Source organism: Aristolochia californica, unplaced genomic scaffold (assembly GCF_029961685.1).
Source record: "Aristolochia californica isolate CCGP_79_NKW_82.1479 unplaced genomic scaffold, dmAriCali1.0.hap1 SCAF_16, whole genome shotgun sequence".
Classification (NCBI taxonomy): domain Eukaryota; kingdom Viridiplantae; phylum Streptophyta; class Magnoliopsida; order Piperales; family Aristolochiaceae; genus Aristolochia; species Aristolochia californica.
The window spans coordinates 200,820-221,268 of NW_027181837.1; the positions used below are offsets into that span (position 1 = coordinate 200,820).

Below are 20,449 nucleotides of genomic sequence, written 5' to 3' on the forward strand. Positions count from 1 at the left end.
TGGCAAGGATGTTTTATTGATATGGTTGATTGTTTCTGCATTTTCCTTTTTCTTTAGTGTCGGGCATTTGCAAAAGCCCTGCATTACAAAGAAATGGAGTTTGAAGGTGCTCGCTCAAAGAAGATGGATGCAAATCCAGTTGCAGTGGTAGAAGCTCTTATACATATAAATAGTCAGTTACACCAGCATGAGGTTTGGCTTTGTTTTTTTCATTTAATGTTTGAAGCGGTTACAGTTGTCGCTTCCACTAGTTTGTGAACAAAGGTTCCCTTTTCCAGGCTGCTGTGGGGATACTGACTTATGCTCAACAACACTTGGATGCTCAGCTGAAGGAGTCTTGGTATTTAAGTGATGAAATGCCATTGTTGAATTTTCCAAAAAGAATTCTTTTACATATAAACTGTTGAAATTTAGTTTTTTTGTTGTAACTGTAAGCATCCTCCTCTATTGATTGGTGTGCAAAGTCAACCCTTCCTCCTTGGCGGCATTGGGATATGTATTTTGATATTTCTAATTTAATTTCTTTTATAAAATGCAATTGGTAGCACATTCCTAGATCTGCCAATCATTTGGCAGACATTCAGGCTAAGTTTGAGTATTTCACTCCAACACCTTGTTGTGGAGGAAGGCCCACTTACTTAGGTTTTTGTACTCTTCTTCATATTTAATAGTTTATACATCCTTTATTTAAAAAAAAACCTCCTCTATATGCTTCTCTCTCTCTCTGCTTCTCACTTTTTCTCAAGGCTTTTCACAATTATGTTGTCTTAGGTATGAAAAATTGCAGAGGTGGGATGATGCTCTCAAGGCATACACTGTGAAAGCATCTCAGGCAACAAGTCCACATCTCATCTTGGATGCCACATTAGGTTATCATTTGATTAAGAAATTATTTGATTTAAGTTTATTTTGTTTTCCGTTCTCTTGTTTCTTACTATATCTCTTATGGAATGTTTTGTCTTTACAATCAGAAGGTGCACTAATGTTAGTTTCTCATTATTTTCGCCAGAGGATACAAGATCTCTTATAATGACTCTGATATTCACCATCTCAAGTTTATGTGCCTTACACATTTTGTCAGTGTTTCTTTAGGTTATTAATCTTGTTGGTGGGTAAAACCCCAACCTTTCCGTGGTCTCTACTTGTACTCCACGTCTTAGGCTCATTGTGTAGGCTCGAGAGTGTTTTTTTTGGGTAAAAGGGCTGCATTTGTTATAGGCTTGGTAGATCCTCAGTCTTTTGGTTGGGAAGAAAACACTTTTAATTTGGCTATATATTTTGGGATTAACGATGCAAATTCTTCTTGGCAAGCGAGAGAATTTAAGGTTTTTTTTTTTTTTTTTTCTGTTATGTGGCTCTTATAAATGTTCGTCACATCATGGCCCTGAATGTCGGTTTAGGCCTGAACATGGAGGGGTGAGGGTTGGTGGTTGGTGAAACCCTCACCTTTTCATGTCTTATAGTAGCTGTTTGGTTATGAAAGGTGTTGTCAGTGGGTAAATGTTCTACTTATGGACTTCAGAAGATCCCAAGCTCATTAGTTGGGAAAGTGTCTCTCAAGTCTTTGTATATTTCCCATAAAAAAAACAACTTTTTGTATATTTCCTTCTCTCTTCTCATGAAATGCTCACATTCTTCAAAAAACTTTGGGTAGTCACTTGGGGAGAACTGGCCTCTCTGCAGTATACTTTATGCTTGAATTTTCTGTGTTTATTCTGTATTTTACTTGATTTTGGAGACCTGAATGGATTGTTTTTTATTTTCTTTTTTGAAATGTAAAAAAAAAAAAAAGGTAAAAAAACAATCCAATCAGAGAGAATGTTGCCTTGATCTGTCTTTCAAGTTTGCAAAGCTTATACTAATGTTAGCTAATTGTGGTTTTTTTTTTTCAAACCAAAAGCGCACAGCCGGTTTAGCATTAGTTGCTATGGGTCTGTTGAGCATTTCTTGATCTGGGGTCTTGAGTTTATGGAGTGGTCTTAAAATAGAGGTTCCATCTTGGAGCTGATCTCCTGGCTGTTGAGTATTGTTCTCAGCTGGTTTCGACTGCTGAGTTGGTTGGTTGGTTGTCTGATAAACCCTCCGTTACTCTTTTATCTATTTCAATAAATTTACACCATTTCAAGAAAAATAAAAGATGGGGAATGCAACTGTGCTTAGAAACTGAAGCCATTTTAGTTGATACTCTTTTTAAAGAAAGCCTGAACTTCGTAACTTTATCTAGAAATTAAAATGATCCACTTTAGCATTTTAAGTGCCACAGAGTAGAAGATTTTACTTTCTATTCAAAAATTTTCTTAGTCCTGGTTTGTTTAATTATTGGGCTGTCTTTTGTCTGCTTATTTCATCCAGGGAGTAAGGGTGTCTAAATTTGTATCTTTTTGTAGGTCGAATGAGGTGTCTTGCTGCATTGGCCCGTTGGGAAGAACTGTACAATCTCTGCAAGGAGTATTGGACCCCAGCTGAACCAGCAGCTCGATTGGAGATGGCACCAATGGTTTTTTACTGCTTTTGTTATCTTGTTCAATATTTTTTTCACGTTGCATTCTCTGGACTCTTGCTTGTTGCCATTCTAGGCTGCTAGTGCTGCATGGAATATGGGAGAGTGGGATCAAATGGCGGAATACGTCTCTCGTTTGGATGATGGAGATGAGAGTAAGCTACGTATTTTGGGCAATATTGCTGCCACTGGTGATGGCAGTAGCAATGGTACTTTCTTTAGAGCTATTCTGTTGGTTCGCCGTGGAAAGGTAAGTCATACCTTTGCCAACTCTGAACATCTTCGGGTCTTGATGATAATTAGCTTCTTTCATTGAGAGTTTTTTTTTTTTTTTTTTGTTATAGTATGATGAAGCACGAGAGTTTGTAGAGAGAGCAAGAAAGTGTTTGGCAACCGACATTGCAGCTTTGGTTTGTTTCCTTTCCTTTGAAATCTATATCAAGCCGATTGTTTGTGCTTTTCACTTGCTGTTTGGTAAATCAAAATTGTTTGAGTTATTTCTTGAATGTCTTTGTTGTGCATTTCTTGCGATTTCAGTGGTCTTTTCCATAGCTTAATTAATTTGGTCATGTTTTATTTTCTTTTCTTTCTTTTTAGTTGTAGGGAGATTCTTATCAATATGGGAAAAACAAAATGGTGGTGGGATCCCTAATAGAGGGAGTCCTCCAAAAAAAAGTAATTTGTTATCTTCCATTGGCATTTGAATGAAACTTATTAAAATATATGATTCCCTAGGATTGCAGGGACAGAGATGCCCAGGTTTACAGTAGGGGGCCGGGGGTGACCGAACATAACAAAATGATCTGCCTTCGAATTAGCCTCACAAGGAATATGGGACCATTCTATCTTAATGGTGGCAGCAATATCTTCAAGGTCACTAAAGTGCTGGTCAAATTTCCGTGCGTACTTGTCATCGTCTCTTCCCCAAGATATGACAAGCTTCAAGTCTCCTTCAGCGATCATTGGAGGCAAAAGTGTTAAAAAATAGTCCCACATGGGGTAATCAGTACAAAGATCTTGAGTTTATTAGTTAGGAAAGAGGTTTCCTAAGTTGACTAGACACTTTGGGATAGGCCTTGGACCCAACTTCACATGGTATCTGAGCGAGAATAAAATACAGAAATACTATCTTCCAACACACTTGGATATGTGACCTTCCTTGATCGTGTGGGCTTGGGCCCATCTTCCAACACTCCCCCTCAAGCTGGGGGATGAGTGAACATCATGAACTCCCAGCTTGTTGCAAATGGTGTATAAATTTTTTTTGTATAAAATGGCAGTCCTCCCATCTTCCAACACTCCTCCTCACGCTGGTGGTCACTTCCATTTGGCCTAGTTGACATAAGATAAGTGAGAGTAAAATCACTCCAAGCCGTATGACATTGCTTCATACTCCAGTCTTATTCCATGCTGGATGTAGGACACACTCCTATTATTCTTAGGTAGTGCCACTCCTATCTTCTATAGGTAGTGAGTCTATACACAATACTCAGAAGTGTAAAAAAACTCCTCCATCACTGTGTTCCTCCACAGGACAACGATTCTCAAGTGGTAGGAGTAATAAATGCCAATTCAGGGGGGTAGTGGGTACATTGACACTGAGGCCACCTCTTCTTCAATAATAATGTCTCATCCAAAGAGACATAATAGTTGCAGTTGAATATAATACGACCATTTTCCAACACATATAACACGAACCAAAATAATAATCCTTGTAAAAGGACCCATGAAATAATCCATTGCAAGTATATGTACCAAATAATATGCTGACCAAGGAATACGCTATCAATACTTCAAAATAAGAATCCAACCAGAGAAAAAATACCAAGTCGCGCCGAGTCAAATAGTAGACCATTATAGCCGAGTCGCGGCAGAAATATGTATAAAACTTGGGACCTGGACCCGTATAACCGATGCAGAAAACAAGTGGCCCAAGTTAGGTTGACCCGGACCCGAGTTGACTCGATCCGAGATGGTCTGAGTTAACTTAGCAGAAAGTAACGGAGCAATGCTTGGGTTGATGGGTTAACTCGGCCCGGTCAGGGTCCCGATCGGAATAGGCTCGGCCAGATGCTGATTAATTCAGGTTTCCTAACTTTGGAAACTTGTATGGGCAACAATCATCTTCTTCCCCACCGGAGAGCTGGCGCTGAGCAGAAACACGACAACAACTAGAGATCTTGGACGACAATCAGATAGTTTCCGGAAAAAGGAAACAACAACTGGTTCAAAATAAGAAGGCCAGTAAGAAGTCCGTCGTCTCCAGAATGGCTGAGGAGTTTTCGAAAACAGATTCGTGATCTTTTCGAACTTTGGAACATAAAATTTTTTCGGAAGTTTGCGGGATCCGTATCTCACGGGACTATCTGAAGGAGATTCAGATGATATAGGAAGCCTTGTGCTCTCCAAAATGGAAACAAACTATGGATGATGAGATGAGTTCTTTGGTGTCTCAGGGAATATGGAATCTATGTGATCCACCTGTAGCAAGCGAGGTATTGTTCTTTCTGAGAAAATATATATTGGATATGTTACAGGACTATGGTTTATTAGGTGCTAAGTCTCTAGACACCCCCATGGAAGTTAATCATAATCTACATGACACCCAGGGTCCTACACTCAAGGATAAAACTCAATACCGATGGTTAGTAGGTAAACTGATCTATGCTACAGTTACCAGGCCGGATATTTCATTTGTTATGGGAATTGTAGAGCCACAAAAGGGGGCTTATACTAAAACTATCCACTTGTAGATCCACAAAAAGAGGGCCTACACCTCAACTATCCACTTGTAGAGCCACATAAAGAAGGCCTACACCTAAACTATCTACTAGTAGAGCCATAAAAGATGGCCTACACCTAAAATTGTCCACTTGTAGAGCCACAAAAGAGGGCCTACACGTGAGGGGGAGTGTTAAGGAATAGTGCCACATGGATTAATGAGTACAATGATCTTGAGTTTATTAGTTAGGAAAGGGGTTTCCGAAGTTTATTAGTCATTTTGGGATAAGTCTTGGACCCAACTTTACAAAAAGTGTTAGTTATATATTTTCAGCCTATGGAGAAGACCAAGGATTTCAGCTGTGGTAGAGTCTGAGATCCCAATGGCCCATAAAATGCAAGGAGAGTTAGACCTGAATGGTCCCTTATGAATCCCCATAACCAGAGGGACTGGGATTACCAAAGAACTCCAGTGAAAGTTGAGTTTTGAGAAGCCACGTGGAATAGGGGAACATCTTGTCAAAGTTTCAGGACTGTGGGGGAAGCAAGACATCAATGCTCCAGATTTCTCGATTAATGGCCATCGGCATCTCTAGCTGAGTTCATTGTAGCACAACATGAATGTTTTCTGAACACCATTACCAAAAGAACTCTAGTGAAAGTTGATCTTTGAGAAGCTACGTGGAGCAAGGGAACATCATGTCAAAGTTTCAGGACTGGTGGGAGGAAGACATCAGTGCTCCAGTTTTCTCGAATAATAGCCGCCGGCATCTCTAGCTGAGTCCATTGTAGCACAACATGAATGTTTTCTCAACACCACCACCAATGATTCTTGAAGAGGAGGTAAAGGATCATTGCACTCCCACCAGAACATCCTTGGCACTGCAGCAATGGCCATTTGTCATGGGAGAACCCCCCATTTGAGGATCTTCATATGAATACTGCTTGTGATAAAGTGAATAAGGGATGCTGGGATGAACAGAGAGAGTCAAAACTTCTAATGGAGTGATTCTAGATTGCCTGGGTAAAGGGACAATGCAGTAAGGAATCATCAATGGGTTCTGGTTCAGAACTGCTGAATTTACAACGAAGATTGGATACTTTGGCACCCCTTCTCTGAAGTTGATCAAAGGCTAAGATTCTTTGCTTGAGGAGGAGCCAATTTTCACTCTTAGTGGGCACAATAACTTTGCAGGTTGCTGTGGGGTAGGAAGAGGTGCCAGCTGGTTTGTTAACCAACAATTTGTAGCGAGAAGAGACAGAGAAAGTGCCAGAAGACTCTGCTGTCTAGATTAGTTGGTCCTCACCTTCAAGTCTGATGTAGGTCATAGCAAGCTTATTGAGGTGTGCGTCCATCACATGTGGCTCACTTAATCTAGTACTTGATCTACACTAAGTACACCGAGAATTAGGATATAAATTTTAATAAACCAAAATATTTCAAGAATTCTGCAGTACATAAAGAAATAATGTTATTACTGAAAAGAGAAGATGAGAAATAATTAAAAAGATAACAAAATTCATGGACCCATAGAATGGTATCAAGTTGTGCTAGAGTTGCCAGACATTGAGTCTCCTAAGCACATATATCGAAGACGATTTTTTTTTTTTTTTTTTTTTGAAATGATGACGACTTCTTTGTTTGGTAAAGAAATCCTTTTGGTTTGTGTCTCATCTCTTGTTGTGGCAAGCTCTAGACCTTAGCTGCAATTCCTTGAGTCATTCTGGTGGCACCCAAATTCACAAGCAATCCCTCCACACACGCCCACACACACGTGCGTGTGCATATCCCTCCTTTTCTTTTGTGCAATGTGTGAAAGAAGCCGTGTGAGAGGTGTAAGCCAAATCTCATGGAAGACAAGTCTCAAAAGTAGAATAAGCAACTCATAATTGGAAAGTGGAAGGCCCATTAAGTAGGCAAAGAAGGCTGATTTGATTAAGCAACTTGTAGAGATTCCTTTTTCAAGATAAAGAGTATATCCACTAGATTTTTTCCTAGTCATTATGTTTTATTTTTTGATAAAGATGTATTTATATTAACAAGAGAAAAATTACAAAGGAGGAGGGAGCTGATCCCTAACAACAAGCGATTGCAGGGTTGCTCCCTGCTTGGCAAACACATCTGCTGTCGAATTTGCGGATCTCGAAATATGAGACCAAATACAAGAAAATAGGGAGACAATTTCTAGAATCTCCTGAAAGATGTCCCAATGGCTCCACGGGGGAGGGGATACACACTCACACCAACTAATGACCACCTTCGAGTCCCTTCAATGTGAAGGGGACCGTTGCACTTGTCTCTGAAAACACGGAGCCCGTTGAGGAGCTATGTAGCTTAGCTGATGTAGAATCGGAGATGCCTAAAGGGCCAGCATACGAGAAATGTTGATTACCAAGAGGATTCGAAATAACACCTTCGAAACCAGCAATCCCAGGATTATCAAGAGAAGAACTATCAAAGTTCAACTTAAGGTAACCGGGTTCAGGAGGGGTGCATTCCTGCATGACTCTGATCTTTGTCCCAATGTGCATCATTGCCAAGTTTCTCCAGTTTTCACGGATAGAGATACCCAAAAAGAAGGAGAAGGACTTCTTAGTCAGAAGCCAAAAAGTTATTAGTTTAAGTGTCTTTAACATCTCTTTTTCTTGGTTTTAGTAAGTCAATTATAGTGTAATTTAGAGAATAATCTAGTTTAAGTGTGATTACACTATAAATAAAATGAGGAAGAGGGCATATACAATGTGCTGTCTTTTTTCTTTTTTCTCCCTCCCTCTTTCTCTCTCTCTCTCTGTTTCATTCCTTGATTCTTAAGCTCTCGTTCTCTGAAATTTCACATTGTACCAAAGCATTGACCCTAAGATGGAGAAAAAAAGAGGAGTGAGAAGAAGAAGGGGAAGAAGAAGAAGAAGAAGAAGAAGAGGGGGAGTAGGAGGAAGAAGGTAAGAAAAAGAGAATTTACTTGGTTCAGTTAAGTTTGTTTTGCTCAACCTCTTCTTTGTGTGCTTCACTTTTTACGGTTTAGTTTTGTTCTTCCTTTGAGTTCATCATTCTTTCTTGGTATATTTTCTCCCTATGGCATAGTTCCAATGTCTTTCTTTTTCTGATGTTTGTTGTCATTGCTAGCAGTAGTCAGTCTTCAAAATTTCTGCAATTCCCATCAGGCAACAAATCCTCATCTCTGACAATCTCCGCAATAGAGGCTACACAACCCCCGATCGTACGTGTCCCCTTTGTGGTGTGTGCAATGAGACAATCCAACATGTTCTCTTACATAGTGATTTCTCTAGGCAAGTTGGATAAAGATTTTTCGGAAGATTGGGCTCCAACTGGGGTTGCATTAGGATCTCTTTGGCACCTATGAGATGATTATGGGGATCCACCTTCCTAGGTTGGGCAAGTTTGTCTTGGCATGCCTCATGCATGTCCCTTGGCGCTTATGGCTAGAGCGAAACAACCAAAGATTCAATTCCAAGACTAGCACCCCGGACGATACGACTTCTCATGCAGTGGGCCTAATCTCTAGTTGGTTACATACCAGAAAAGAGTTTGCCTCTCTACCGGGTGTCTCCCTTTGAGAAAATTGGGATTTGATCGCGCATATGGTGGGCCTCAATAGGACTCCGGTTATGGCCACTTGGGATCATCACTCTTTTGACTTCATCAAACTCAATTTTGATGGCAGTGCTTTAGGCTGTCCTGGGCCGGCTGGAGCAGGTGTTGTTTTCATAAATAGTAGTGAAGACTTTATTCTATCCTATGTTGGGCTGGTGGGTATTGTTGATTAAAATACTACTAAAGTGAGTGCTCTTTTATTCAGACTCTAAATTTTCAAAGAGTGTCTCCATGGCAAGCTGCTTATTGAAGGAAACTCAAAGACTGTCATCAGCTGGTGTTCAAAAGATAGCTCCCCCCCTTGGCGTCACTGGCCTATCACTGATTGTATTGTTGACATTGTGTCATCCATTCATTGTAGTTGGAACCTAGTTCCTAGTTCAGCCAATTCTTTGGCTGATAAATTGGCACCCCTCCTTGTAATCTACTCGTTTGAGTTTCTCTTAATAAAATTCAGCATTATTTCAAAAATAAAATAAAATAAAATTCTGCAGTTCTATATATGTTGCTGTGATTGGAGATTCAGAGTTTCAGCGTTCTTGTCCTAATTTTCTTTAAACCATAACCGGTATAATTCAGAGATTGTCATTTGTCATATCTTTTTCTTCCATGGATAGTTTCCCTTAGAGTCTGGAACTTGACATCTTGTCTTTAAACTTTGTTTTTAATACAATAGTGGTAGACGCCCTTTTCTGATTTCATAAAATTAGTTTCGTCCTTTTTTGGCCTTTATTAGGCATTGTTGTTTATTATTGAAAGGACTCCTCTGAATTCTTTTATTTTTTTATGAAAAGGTGAATTTATCAAGAGAGAGAACATAAAAACATAGTCTCAAGGGAGCAAACCCCTAACAACAAGGGATTGAAGGGAAGCTCTCTGCTTGGCAAGAACATCGGCAGCAGATTTGGCAGAGCTTGGGATATGAGACCAATTACAATCATAATGGACTACAATTTTCATAATTTAAAAAATGGTGTCCCAATGGCGCCAAGGGGTGCAAGATCGCGTGCACCATCTGATCACCACTTTGGAGTCCCTCTCAATATGGATGGGGCCATTGCAGTGATCTTGGAGGACATGAAGCCCATTGAGGAGGCCGTGGAGCTCAGTCTTCGTGGGGTCAGCAAAACCCGAAGGGCCAGCAAAAGAGATGAACTGATTGCCCATGGAGTCACGAACTACACCACCAAAACTTGATTTCTCTGGATTGCCAAGAGAGGAGCCATCGAGATTTTGCTTAAGGACATCGGGCTGCAGCAGAGACCACTCCATGACTGTCGAGGGCTTCAATTGCACATGAAGTTGCACAAGGCACCACCAATTGTCTCTAATAGTGTACCTAGAGAATGGGAAAAAGGTTTTCTTGGTGTGAAGCCAAGTAGAAATATTCCCTGAAGTGATGTCGGTGACTCTTTTAGGGATTCAAACTTGGCGTTGAAATGCCTACAGTTGCATTCCTTGGGATGAAAGCAATGCAAGCGGCGATTATCAATCTACCAAAGCTGGGGTATTTGAATCCAAGTTGCATACGACAAACGGCGGAGAGGTCCGTAGGCATACAAAACTAGACACCAATACGGCTAAGAATCACCGTCCAATTCCACCAAGAGAAGCGGCATAAAATGAGAACGTGATTGACTGTTTCTTTTGTAGAGCTGCAAAGGGGACAAATGATATCAATAGTGTGTTGGCCACACCTTCTAAGATTGTCCGCTGAAATTTTTTTGTAAAGGGAAGTGCTCCACGTGAAGAATTTCACTTTGGGTGGACTGCAAAGATGCCTTTGGGTGGGGTGCAAAGATGCCAGCCACCTCATGCCTAGTACTATGAGTGAGCCACCCCCTGAGTTAGTAATAAGCGGAGGTAATGGAGGAATTTCTGCTATCAGGCCACCGAGTTAACTTGTCTGGGCACGAGCTTGAATCCAGGATGACTGAATGATGTCCAATAGGCGACTGGCCTCCAGAGCTTCAAGATCATATAGGCCCCATCAAGGGCGAACATTCCATCCCCCCATCACAAGCAGCCAGTCCTCTGAATTCTATATACTGCACATCAGATTGCAGTAGGTTGTCAATTAACAGCAGGTTGGTGTCCTTTGGTTTGGGCTTGTAGCAATGCGAAGTTTTTCCTCTTTTCTGCTTCTGCAAAACAGAAATGCAGCTGGTCAGTTTTTTGGTTTTTTCTGTGTTCTATTATTTTCTGGAATAAGTTAATTGTCAGAGCAGTGATTGGTGGGATTAGAAGAGGCTGTTGGTTCTGTACAGGTGCAGGATGTCCTTTCTATCCCAACTCTCAGAAGTCTCTACTCAGAATCATCTTTTTTCTGTTGATCAAGTTTTGTTTTAATGTCTGTTCTGAAGTTGTGTGCTGTATCAGTTATTGAGTTTTGCTAGTTTTTAATTACAGCGGCAGTATGCCAGTCTTTGGTGTCACTCTCTCTCTGGTCTCACTTTGTGCTGGTGTCGCTTCTTGTAGTGAAATGTTTTTTCTCATGGAGTTAAAAAAAAAAGTGGTGGCTGTTGATCTTGTGTGTGGCTAAACTCCCAAAAGTGACAACGGTATTAAAAGACACCCACGTGTGTAGGGGTGACATGGTTAATAAATAAGGAGAATTTTTATCGATGAAATAAAATTATAATTATTCAAACTGGTGTATGTTCTGTTATGTCTTTTTCCTTTTGAAGTATGTTGCCCTAAGGGCATTGTAGTCATTGTAAACACTTTCACACAACCATAAATACAACCTCAAGGCATGGGTAATGCATTCGAGCTTCTTCCTCTTGACTCAAATTTGTCCTTACACTTCTCTCTCTTTTCGTCTTCTTTCTTTCCTTGCTTTCTTTTTTCCTCTCTCCAAAGAGCTAGAGTTCCTCTCTTCTATCCTTCCCATTGAGATCTTTTGTGTTTATATGTTGGCCCTAGAAATCAACAAACGCCACAATCTGATCTCTGGATTTACAACTATTTCAAAGTAAGTATCAAAATGATGGATGAGAATTGTCAGTCATCTTCTGCTGCAGTGCCCTTTTGCCTTGCAAGTTTGGTCTTCTGTCCTCGGTAGATTGGGTATTCAGTTCTGTCTTCCTTGAGGCCTCTACGGATTGTGTTGTTTGTCCCTTGGGAGCTGGATCCCCAAGCTTGGCAAATTTCTCCTTTTGGCCTGCACTACTCACACTCCTTGGTGCCTCTTGAAAGAAAGGAATAACCGTCATTTCTATTGCAAATACAACACTGTTGAGGAAGTCATTTGGCATGCCACTGGTCTCATATCTGCTTGGCTTGACAATTGGAAGAAGTTTGATAGCCTCCTGAATGTCCCTTTCCGCACCAATTGGTCGTGATTGTTCAGATGTCCATCCCCCTAGAGCTCCCGCACTTGTGAGCTGGCAGCTGCCTTCTTACAGGACCCTCAAACTCAACTTTGATGATAGTGCCCTTGAATGTCTAGGAATTGCGGGCTATGGTGGTGTGGTTCATGATGTTGATGGAAACAACCCTTAGGCGTGGCTGATTCTATTACTGTTGAGCTTTCTGCCCTCCTACCTGGTCTCATCCTGTTTTAGAAGCGCCTTAGTAGGCCCCCCATCATTGAAGATGACTCAAAAGAAGTGATAAACTGGCACTCCTTCCCGTTGGATCCCCTGTGGTGGCATTGGGACATTTTTTTGGAGATTTCTTGATATTGTATCATCCATTTCATGTTCTTGGTCTTGTGTTCCTAAATTAACAATGTTGTTGACTCTTATGCTAAATTAGGAGCCTCCCTACAATCTCTTGTTGTAATGGGAGGGCTCTCTTAGTGGTTGTTTTTTTCTCTCATTGCTTGCAATAAAATCTTTATTTTCTATAAAAAAAAAAGGATGGATGAGAACTTTAAAACTGTGAAAAGTCAATTGTCTCCAGTTCGCAGAAATCATTTGTAATTAGCAGTTACAGTTTCTTTTGATTTTGGTGGTCTTTCAGTCTTCCATCTGGTGTCTTTGATTTTTTTTTTCTTATGTGAGGTACTATCTAGTTAGATTAAGTTTCTTTCTTTTTTGATAACTTTTTGAAAAGAGGTTTTTTTTATCACAACTACATTGATCTTCACATCTGGTCCACTTGCAAAGTGCTTATTGTGTGTTCACATGTTTTTGTTTTTTTCTAGTTTTTTGGAAGTCACTTCTTTAACTTCTCTAAGTCCTTTCCAAATAGTCTTTTCATTGCATTTGATGACTGCTAAAACTGTCTAACACTACAACTGTCTTGATTTTTTCTTTTTTTTGGTAAAAAGTGCATTTCTAAAAGAAAGGCGCCTTTCATTTCAAAGCTCAAAGGCAAAAAAATAAAATTAGAGAGAGGACTCCTTACAACAAGGGATCGGAGGATAGCCCCCACTTTAGCTAAAATATCAACAAAACCATTTGATGATCTGTGAATATGAGACCCAAGTATAGACATGAGTTAGGCCTAGGTCCGGAATTTCTAGGAATGTATGGCAGTGATACCAAGGTGGATTCTTCTCTGAAGACTAGCTGATAGTGCAACTGGAATCCCCTTTAACATACAGCAAGCCATGGTAATTATCGTGGACGATCTGCAGCACATTGTTGATAACATGGAGCTAGTAGCGGTTGAGTTAGTGTGACCAGAGAAAGTGGATAAAGCTTCCCTATTCGCATAGCTGATGATGCCACCAAACCCACATGGCCCAGTGTTAACCATAGAGGATCTGTCAAAATTGATCTTCAATGTACATGCCAGTTTGAGTGGATGAGGCTCCCATGAGGGCCATGGTTTGGTCACAACAAAGCGCCAAGGAGATGAAGATTGCCAGAAACCGCAGCGATCCCTCACCTACCTAATTCCCCAAGGAATGACAACCTCGCATGCCTTAAGCAAATTTTTTCTTGAATGTTGGAAGCAGAAGAAGAAAACTTTGTCATGATTCCTTAGTGAGAACCTACCTCTTAGAAAGTTTATAATTTAATTTCTACATTTCTTAATTAGTTTCTTTTCCATGGTTACTGAAATGATTGCTGGATCGGCATTGCCGTGTACACTGCTATGATATTTCTGCTTAGATGGATATGGCAGAAAGTCTTGGTGATCCTGCCCTGGGAAACTTATTACTGTAATTTGCAAGTGAGATATATCTGATTGGTGAAATTTCCGAGGTCATTTTTCTTACTGAACCCAAAAGGAGACATGGTGGCTGTCGTGCTACAGATCCTCCCAGCTAAATAGTTTTGCTTTTAAAATACCTTCTCATTGCCGGTTACAGATTATCAAAGAAGTGGGCAGTCCTGGAGGTAGAAAGAAATTTCCTAACCCGCTTCTCATTTTTTAACCAATTTAATATTCAGAGTAAGAACAAGCAAGATGTGGACCTTATTTGGTGCAGGAAAGATAGAAAAAATTATTCAGGAAATACACAAAGAAATGTAGTGCATTTCTTGGTTGCAAATCAGAATTTACTGACTTGATTTCCCTTGGCTTCCTCTTCATGGGTTTGGTGGGAATTCTTGCATGTGCTGCGCATCTAAATAAATTATTTGGTCGAGCATGCAATGATGACTTCTGCTAAATGGAGGAACTATGCGGAAGTTTAATTTTAGGAACCATGACGCAATTGTAGCCAATTATTCTTAAAATGAATTATTGTAGATTAGCGTTGTAAACTTAAATTTTCGTGCATGTTTTTTTTTTTATGAAGGTGTGTATATTGATAAATAGAGAGAAATACAAACCTAGTTTTACGGGCCTGGCTCCACAACAATGTGTTAGAGAGACACACCCGTTTTAGCCTGAGAGTCTGCTAAGTGGTTAGCAGAGCGTGGAATGTGTTTCAACGTACAATTTAGCCTAGAAAGTAAATTAAAAATTTCATTGAACATATCCCAATGTCGCCATGGGGGGTGGCCATGATTTGCGCACCAATTGATGATTACTGCTGAGTCACCTTATAAAGTGGACCAGAGAGATGATTGGAGAAGACCTTGAGCCTGTGCAGAAGTCCAATGAGTTTTGCAGTAGTAGAGCCTGACCTGCCAAGGGGGCCGACATAAGAGAAGAGGAGTTTGGTATTTCCGTTGTGAAAAACACCACCGAAACCCGCAGGTCTAGGGCAACCTAAAGCACTACCACCAAAGTTGAGTTTTATATGCCCAGGTGGAGGGGAAGTTCATGTGACCATAGTAGGGGGGCGAGCGGGAAGGACATCTCGGCAATAGATAGCCAATTTCCCCTGAAGTTTGAGTCACTGAATTTTTTGAATTCTTTTTTGCTTAAAAGCCAAACAAAGACTTGGCGTGCTATATGGTCAGTCAAAACCTCAATAGGGCAGGATTTGAATTTGAATTTCCTATGTGCGTTCTTTCCAGAGAGCCCAGATAATATGACCCATGCAACAAGATATAATCATTCTCCCTAGCCTTGGGAGCTGCGAGTTGACCAGAGAGAGGATAGTGTCAACAAGGTTTATAGATGAATTGGAGGCCAATTTTGTTTAAAAGGGTTGTCCAAACTTGGAAGGCATGTTGGCAAGAAAGGAGGACGTGAGTTGTTGTTTCTGGAGTATTTATGCAAAAAGGGCAGTGATGGTCCAAGATTGAGGTGCCCCTACGAATTAAAGCATCAGAGGTTAATATTTTGTTTCTGCAGGCAGACAGACCAAATGAAGAATATGGCTCGTGGGGGGACTAGCAGATCCCAAGCATGAGCCGCTGGGTGCTTAGGATGATCTGAGAGGTTGTTTAAAAGTACATAGGCTGAGGTCGAGGAGAAAGATCCTTTTGGACATGCAGTCCAGATCAGGGTATCATCAGATGTGTTCATTTGGCTGCGTGGAAGAGTGTGGAGGAGTTGGGATGGTAGGAGAGCTTCAGCATCAGTAAGATGTCTTCTAAGGTTGAGATTCCAATCTCCATTTCCAGATAAACTATCTGAAATAGTTAATTTTCGTGCATGTTTATATAAACTTATTGCATGATTTCTATGATCTGATGTAGATTTTATAACTTAATTGAGATCATATTAGATGTCGTTTCACACTTCAAAGTTACCTTTTATGTTTTTTCTTGTGCTTCCACATGCGGAAATATCTTTCTGAAATCTATATCCCGATGCTTTTTAATGGTATTAGTATCTAGGTGAGTAGTTTGTGCTATTGATGTAGAAATAGTGCGGCATATCATCCTGAAATCTATATTCTATTGATTTTTAGTGGCATAAGTATCTAGGTGATTACTTTGTTCCTTTGGCACAGAAATGGTACTTCTGTTTCTTCGTGCTATGGTTTTTAAGTCGAGTGGTTCCCTGCTGCTACTGTTTCTAGCTTCAGTTCATTTGATCTCTTGTTGACTGTTGTTTGTGTAGTGTTGAAATCATTTGACTTCTGATTTTATGATTTGTCCTTTGTTTTTTTTATTCGTCTTCTTTCTTGCTGGATACTTCTTTAGGTGCTTGAGAGTTATGAACGTGCATATAGCAACATGGTCCGTGTTCAGCAGCTTTCGGAGTTGGAGGAGGTTTGCTTTTTTCTTTTTTGTTTGTTTATATTAATTCCTGTCAATTTTAGCTGAAATTAAGTTATTGCTACGATCTTTTCAGTAGTGAGTACATCCTTCAGTATTGTTTTTGCAAAGAATCATGGTCTGTAAAACATGCCTATGATGATAGAAACTAAATTACCATGTTGGCAGGGTGAGATATCATTTGTCTTCATGAAAAAGAGCTTTGGTGGTTGAGGACACTAGCCAAATGGATAATATAACAGAAAGGCCTCCTCACTGAAAGCCTTGAATACTTGTCTTGATACCTGAAGAAACAGAAAAATCAAGTTTTGGAGAAGAAATTCCAATGAACCTTGGTAGCTGTCATCAATTCACTATAGTTGACAGATTTATGGCAAAAAGACAATTCCTAAGCTCTTAACTAAAAAACCAAGTTACAATTACTTGGACACTCTTAGACAACTACTACAAATTGTGACATTTTAAGTCATGTGTCTAAAATACACTTTATTGGATTGAGCCTAGTTCCATCCTAAAATGACTAGCCACTTAGGAGGCCTATTGCCCAACTTTATAATCTAATACTACTTCTTAATTATTTTTTATGTGAAACTTTTTCCCATTCAACACTCCTTTAGTTTAGGCTTTATACATAACAGACTTGATACGTGGCACACAACCCACAAACTCCCACACAATGGAGCCTACAACACATAAATAACTTGAGGACCACAAATTGGGCCTTGCCTATGCATACATTCTGTTTTGATACCACTTTTGGATTGAGCGTTGTTCCGTCCTAAAATGACTGGTCACTTAAGAAGCGTATTACACAATTTATAATGCAATACTATTTCTTAAGACTTTTCAATGTGAGACTTTTTTTCCACTCAACACCCCTAATTGATGAGTTGGAAGATTTGGGTGATGGGAGGACTTTTGTTTTTTGTAATGTCTAGAGCCTATCACAAGGAGGGCATGGACAATATTTTTGGGAGAAGTTGCAAGGTCATATTTCTCATTGGGACATTCCTCAATTACAAGATGGATACTCTAATACATTAAAACATTTGTTTGAAAGAAATTGAACTACAACATTATTCAAAAAAAAAAAAAGGAAATTGAACTTGACGTATTATTTCCACAATGCGGTAATTTGATGATTCTTTTATTGATAATAGTTTGATTGATGTTGCTATTTTTGGTGTCCTTTATACATGGTTTAACTGTTGAACTCCAATTTTGGCCAAGTTGGATTGGTTTCTGGTAGAGGACTGGCTAGATTTGTTTCCGTGCTCCACTACCGGAAATCTACCTAAGCGGATTTCTGACTATTGTTCTTCTGTGCTAGATTGTGATTCCTTGGTGTGGGGCCCCTGTCCTTCCTGGTTTGAGAGAGTTTGGTTAGAACATGAGGGCGTTTGGGGGTTATTGGAGGGTTAATGGCGAGAGAGTCGTTCTAGGTCCCCGTGTTCTAGATTTGTGTTTATGTGTTAAGGCGGGTCCAATGCCCATCCCAAAATGACTAGTCAAGTTAGGAAATCTCTTTCCTAACTAAAAAACTCGAGATCTTTGTACTATCTAATCCATATGGGACTATTCCTTAACACCCCCCTCACATGTTGGCCCTTTTTTGTGATTCTACAAGTGAATAGTTTAGGTGTAACCCCTCTTTTGTGGCTCTAAAAGTGGATAGTTTAGGTGTATGCCCACATATGAGTACTTGCTCTGATACCATGTTAAGTTCGGTCCAAGGCCCATCCCAAAATGACTAGCCTACTTAGGAAACCTCTTGTGAGACTATTCCTTAACATAATGTAAACAGTTAAAAGCTAAAATCAGGTGTCTTCTTAGGAATCTATTGGCAGCATCAAGTAGAAAAGGACTTTCTTTATCGCATTGAAGATATTATTATTAGGAGCTGAGAGGATCAATCCCAGATTCAGTGATTGTTGAACATGAAAGGTATATGCAGCAACTTTAGATTACTATTTCGACCAAACCTTTGCCTTCTGAGACCTCCTTCCCTTCCTCAAATGAAAGGTCGTCTCGGCTAGTGGAGGAACTCCAAGTTGAGCGCCACAAATATGATGATGAGACGTGGCAGCAAATGATGAACATGGCGCGCCTAATCGGAGTTGTTTATAAAGGTCAGCTGTCGGGGGACAACACCACTCCGGGAGTCCAAAAGAAAGGTAACAAATGATTCTGCTGTCATGGAATGTCAGAGGAATTGGTGCGGCCTGGAAACGTGGTACGATTTCTTGTTTCCTATCCCAGTTTAAGCCCTCTATTGTGATTCTCCAAGAGTCGAAATGTTAGGAGATGATTGATGCCATTGCAAAGGAACTATGGACATGCCCTTCAAAAAGCGGGTGACAGTCAACGCCATTGGTCACTCTAGTGGCATTTTCGTTGCCTGGGACTCCGCAAATTTTGATGCTCTCATTGTTATTGTAGGCCGCTTCTCTTTGGGAATCCAGTTTCGTGACCAATCCTCAGGCCCTACAAGATATAGGGAGAGAAGGTTTTTTTGGGAAGAGCTCTTCGAGCTTTATTAGTTGTGGTGACTACCTTGGCTATTAGCGGGGGATTTTAACGCTCTCCGTTTCTGTATTGAGAAGAAGCCTCCAGAAAACTCCATATCTGCTTCAATGCGGGGGTTCTCGGATTTCATAGTGGTTGGTGTCTTGACGAGATATCTCTCTCTAGAAAAAACTATACCTGTTCAAACTGGCAGCAACAACCCATTCTCTCAAAACTGGACCGTTTTTTGCCTGCCCTGACTGGTTGCAGCTTTTATGCAATGTTACTAAACGGGTGCTCAACAAGGTGGGATCTGATCACTGGCCTATAATGGGGGCCTGCACCTTTTGATTTGAAAACTCTCGGCTACTAAGAAAATTTTTTATTCTCTTATAAATGGATGGTGGGGTGAAGGTCCAAGCTATGGTAGGAGAGAGTGGGCTTTCCCTCTCAAGCTGCAATTTTTAAAAGGAAAAATCAAGGATTGGACTACAAGTCGTCGTGCCTCTTTGGGTGCCGAGAAGGCATCTCTCCTCTCTCAGATTGCAGATCTTGACCTGGTGGAGGAGCAAATGTATTTATCTCTTGCTGAGTTCACTTCTTGAAATTCTCTAATTTCTGAACTTAATACTATACTTCATTAAGAGAAAATTCGATGGAAGCAAAGAGCCAGATTTAAATGGTTGAATGAAGGTGATGCCAACGCAAAGTTTTTCTATGTCGTCGCATCGACAAGAAGGAGATCCAACCGAATCACCTCATTATGTATTGATAATGAGCTAATGTCGTGTCGGACCTCAATCACTAACGTGTTGGTTCAGTTTTTCTCAGGTCTATATTCGGAGGAATATACTAATAGGCCAAAAGTTCTTCACATATGTTTCTCCCTGCTCTCCCATGCAGCAGCTTCCCTATTAGGGTCCCCTTTCTCAGCTGGAGAAGTTGAGAGGGTTTAACTTGGTATAGACTGCAATAGGGCTCCAAGCCCAGATGGTTTCAATGGAGATTTTCTAAAAAGGTTTTGGCCAAGGCTCAAGGAGGACACCTCTGATATCATTCATGGTTTTTTCATGAATGATATCACTTTTCGCAACATCGGTGCATCTTTTATTACATTGATCGCGAAGAAAGCCAGTGTTGAGAAACCAAAAGACTTCCGGCCTATTAGTCTCGTAACAAGTGCATATAAGATCATTGCAAGAATTTTGGCGCATAGGCTAAAGGTTATGCCCCCGATCGTCATTCATCGTGGGCAAGGTTCTTTCCCAAAGGAGAGAGAAATCCTAGACTCCACTACGGCAGCCCATGAGCTTATCGATCATTTCAATCGTAGCTAGGATCCAAGAATCGCCCTCAAGCTGGACCTAGAAAAGGCTTTCGATCGTGTAAATTGGGTACTCCTTGATATGCTAATGGAGAAAATGGGCTTCGGTGCAAAGTGGAGGTTTTGGATCGGGAGTTGCGTGAGCTCGGCCTCTTACTCTCCTATTCTCAATGGCACAGTCTACGGGTATTTCAAAGGGTCCATGGGTATCAGGCATGGAGACCCGCTCTCTCCACTTCTCTTCAAAATTATAGCAGAATTTCTCTTCT

At 40.5% G+C, this 20,449-nt stretch overlaps 1 protein-coding gene across 2 annotated transcripts in view; it reads left to right on the plus strand.

Moving 5' to 3' along the window:
• Positions 1–20,449, plus strand: part of LOC137954022 (serine/threonine-protein kinase TOR-like) — a 96,172-nt gene that overhangs the window by 55,897 nt on the left and 19,826 nt on the right. For both annotated transcript variants that reach the window (XM_068801604.1, XM_068801606.1), the window contains exons 30-36: positions 58–192; positions 279–340; positions 772–869; positions 2,388–2,497; positions 2,577–2,750; positions 2,845–2,910; positions 16,277–16,345. In XM_068801604.1, coding sequence (XP_068657705.1) covers positions 58–192; positions 279–340; positions 772–869; positions 2,388–2,497; positions 2,577–2,750; positions 2,845–2,910; positions 16,277–16,345 — 714 coding nt within the window. The remainder of the gene's footprint in view (positions 1–57; positions 193–278; positions 341–771; positions 870–2,387; positions 2,498–2,576; positions 2,751–2,844; positions 2,911–16,276; positions 16,346–20,449) is intronic.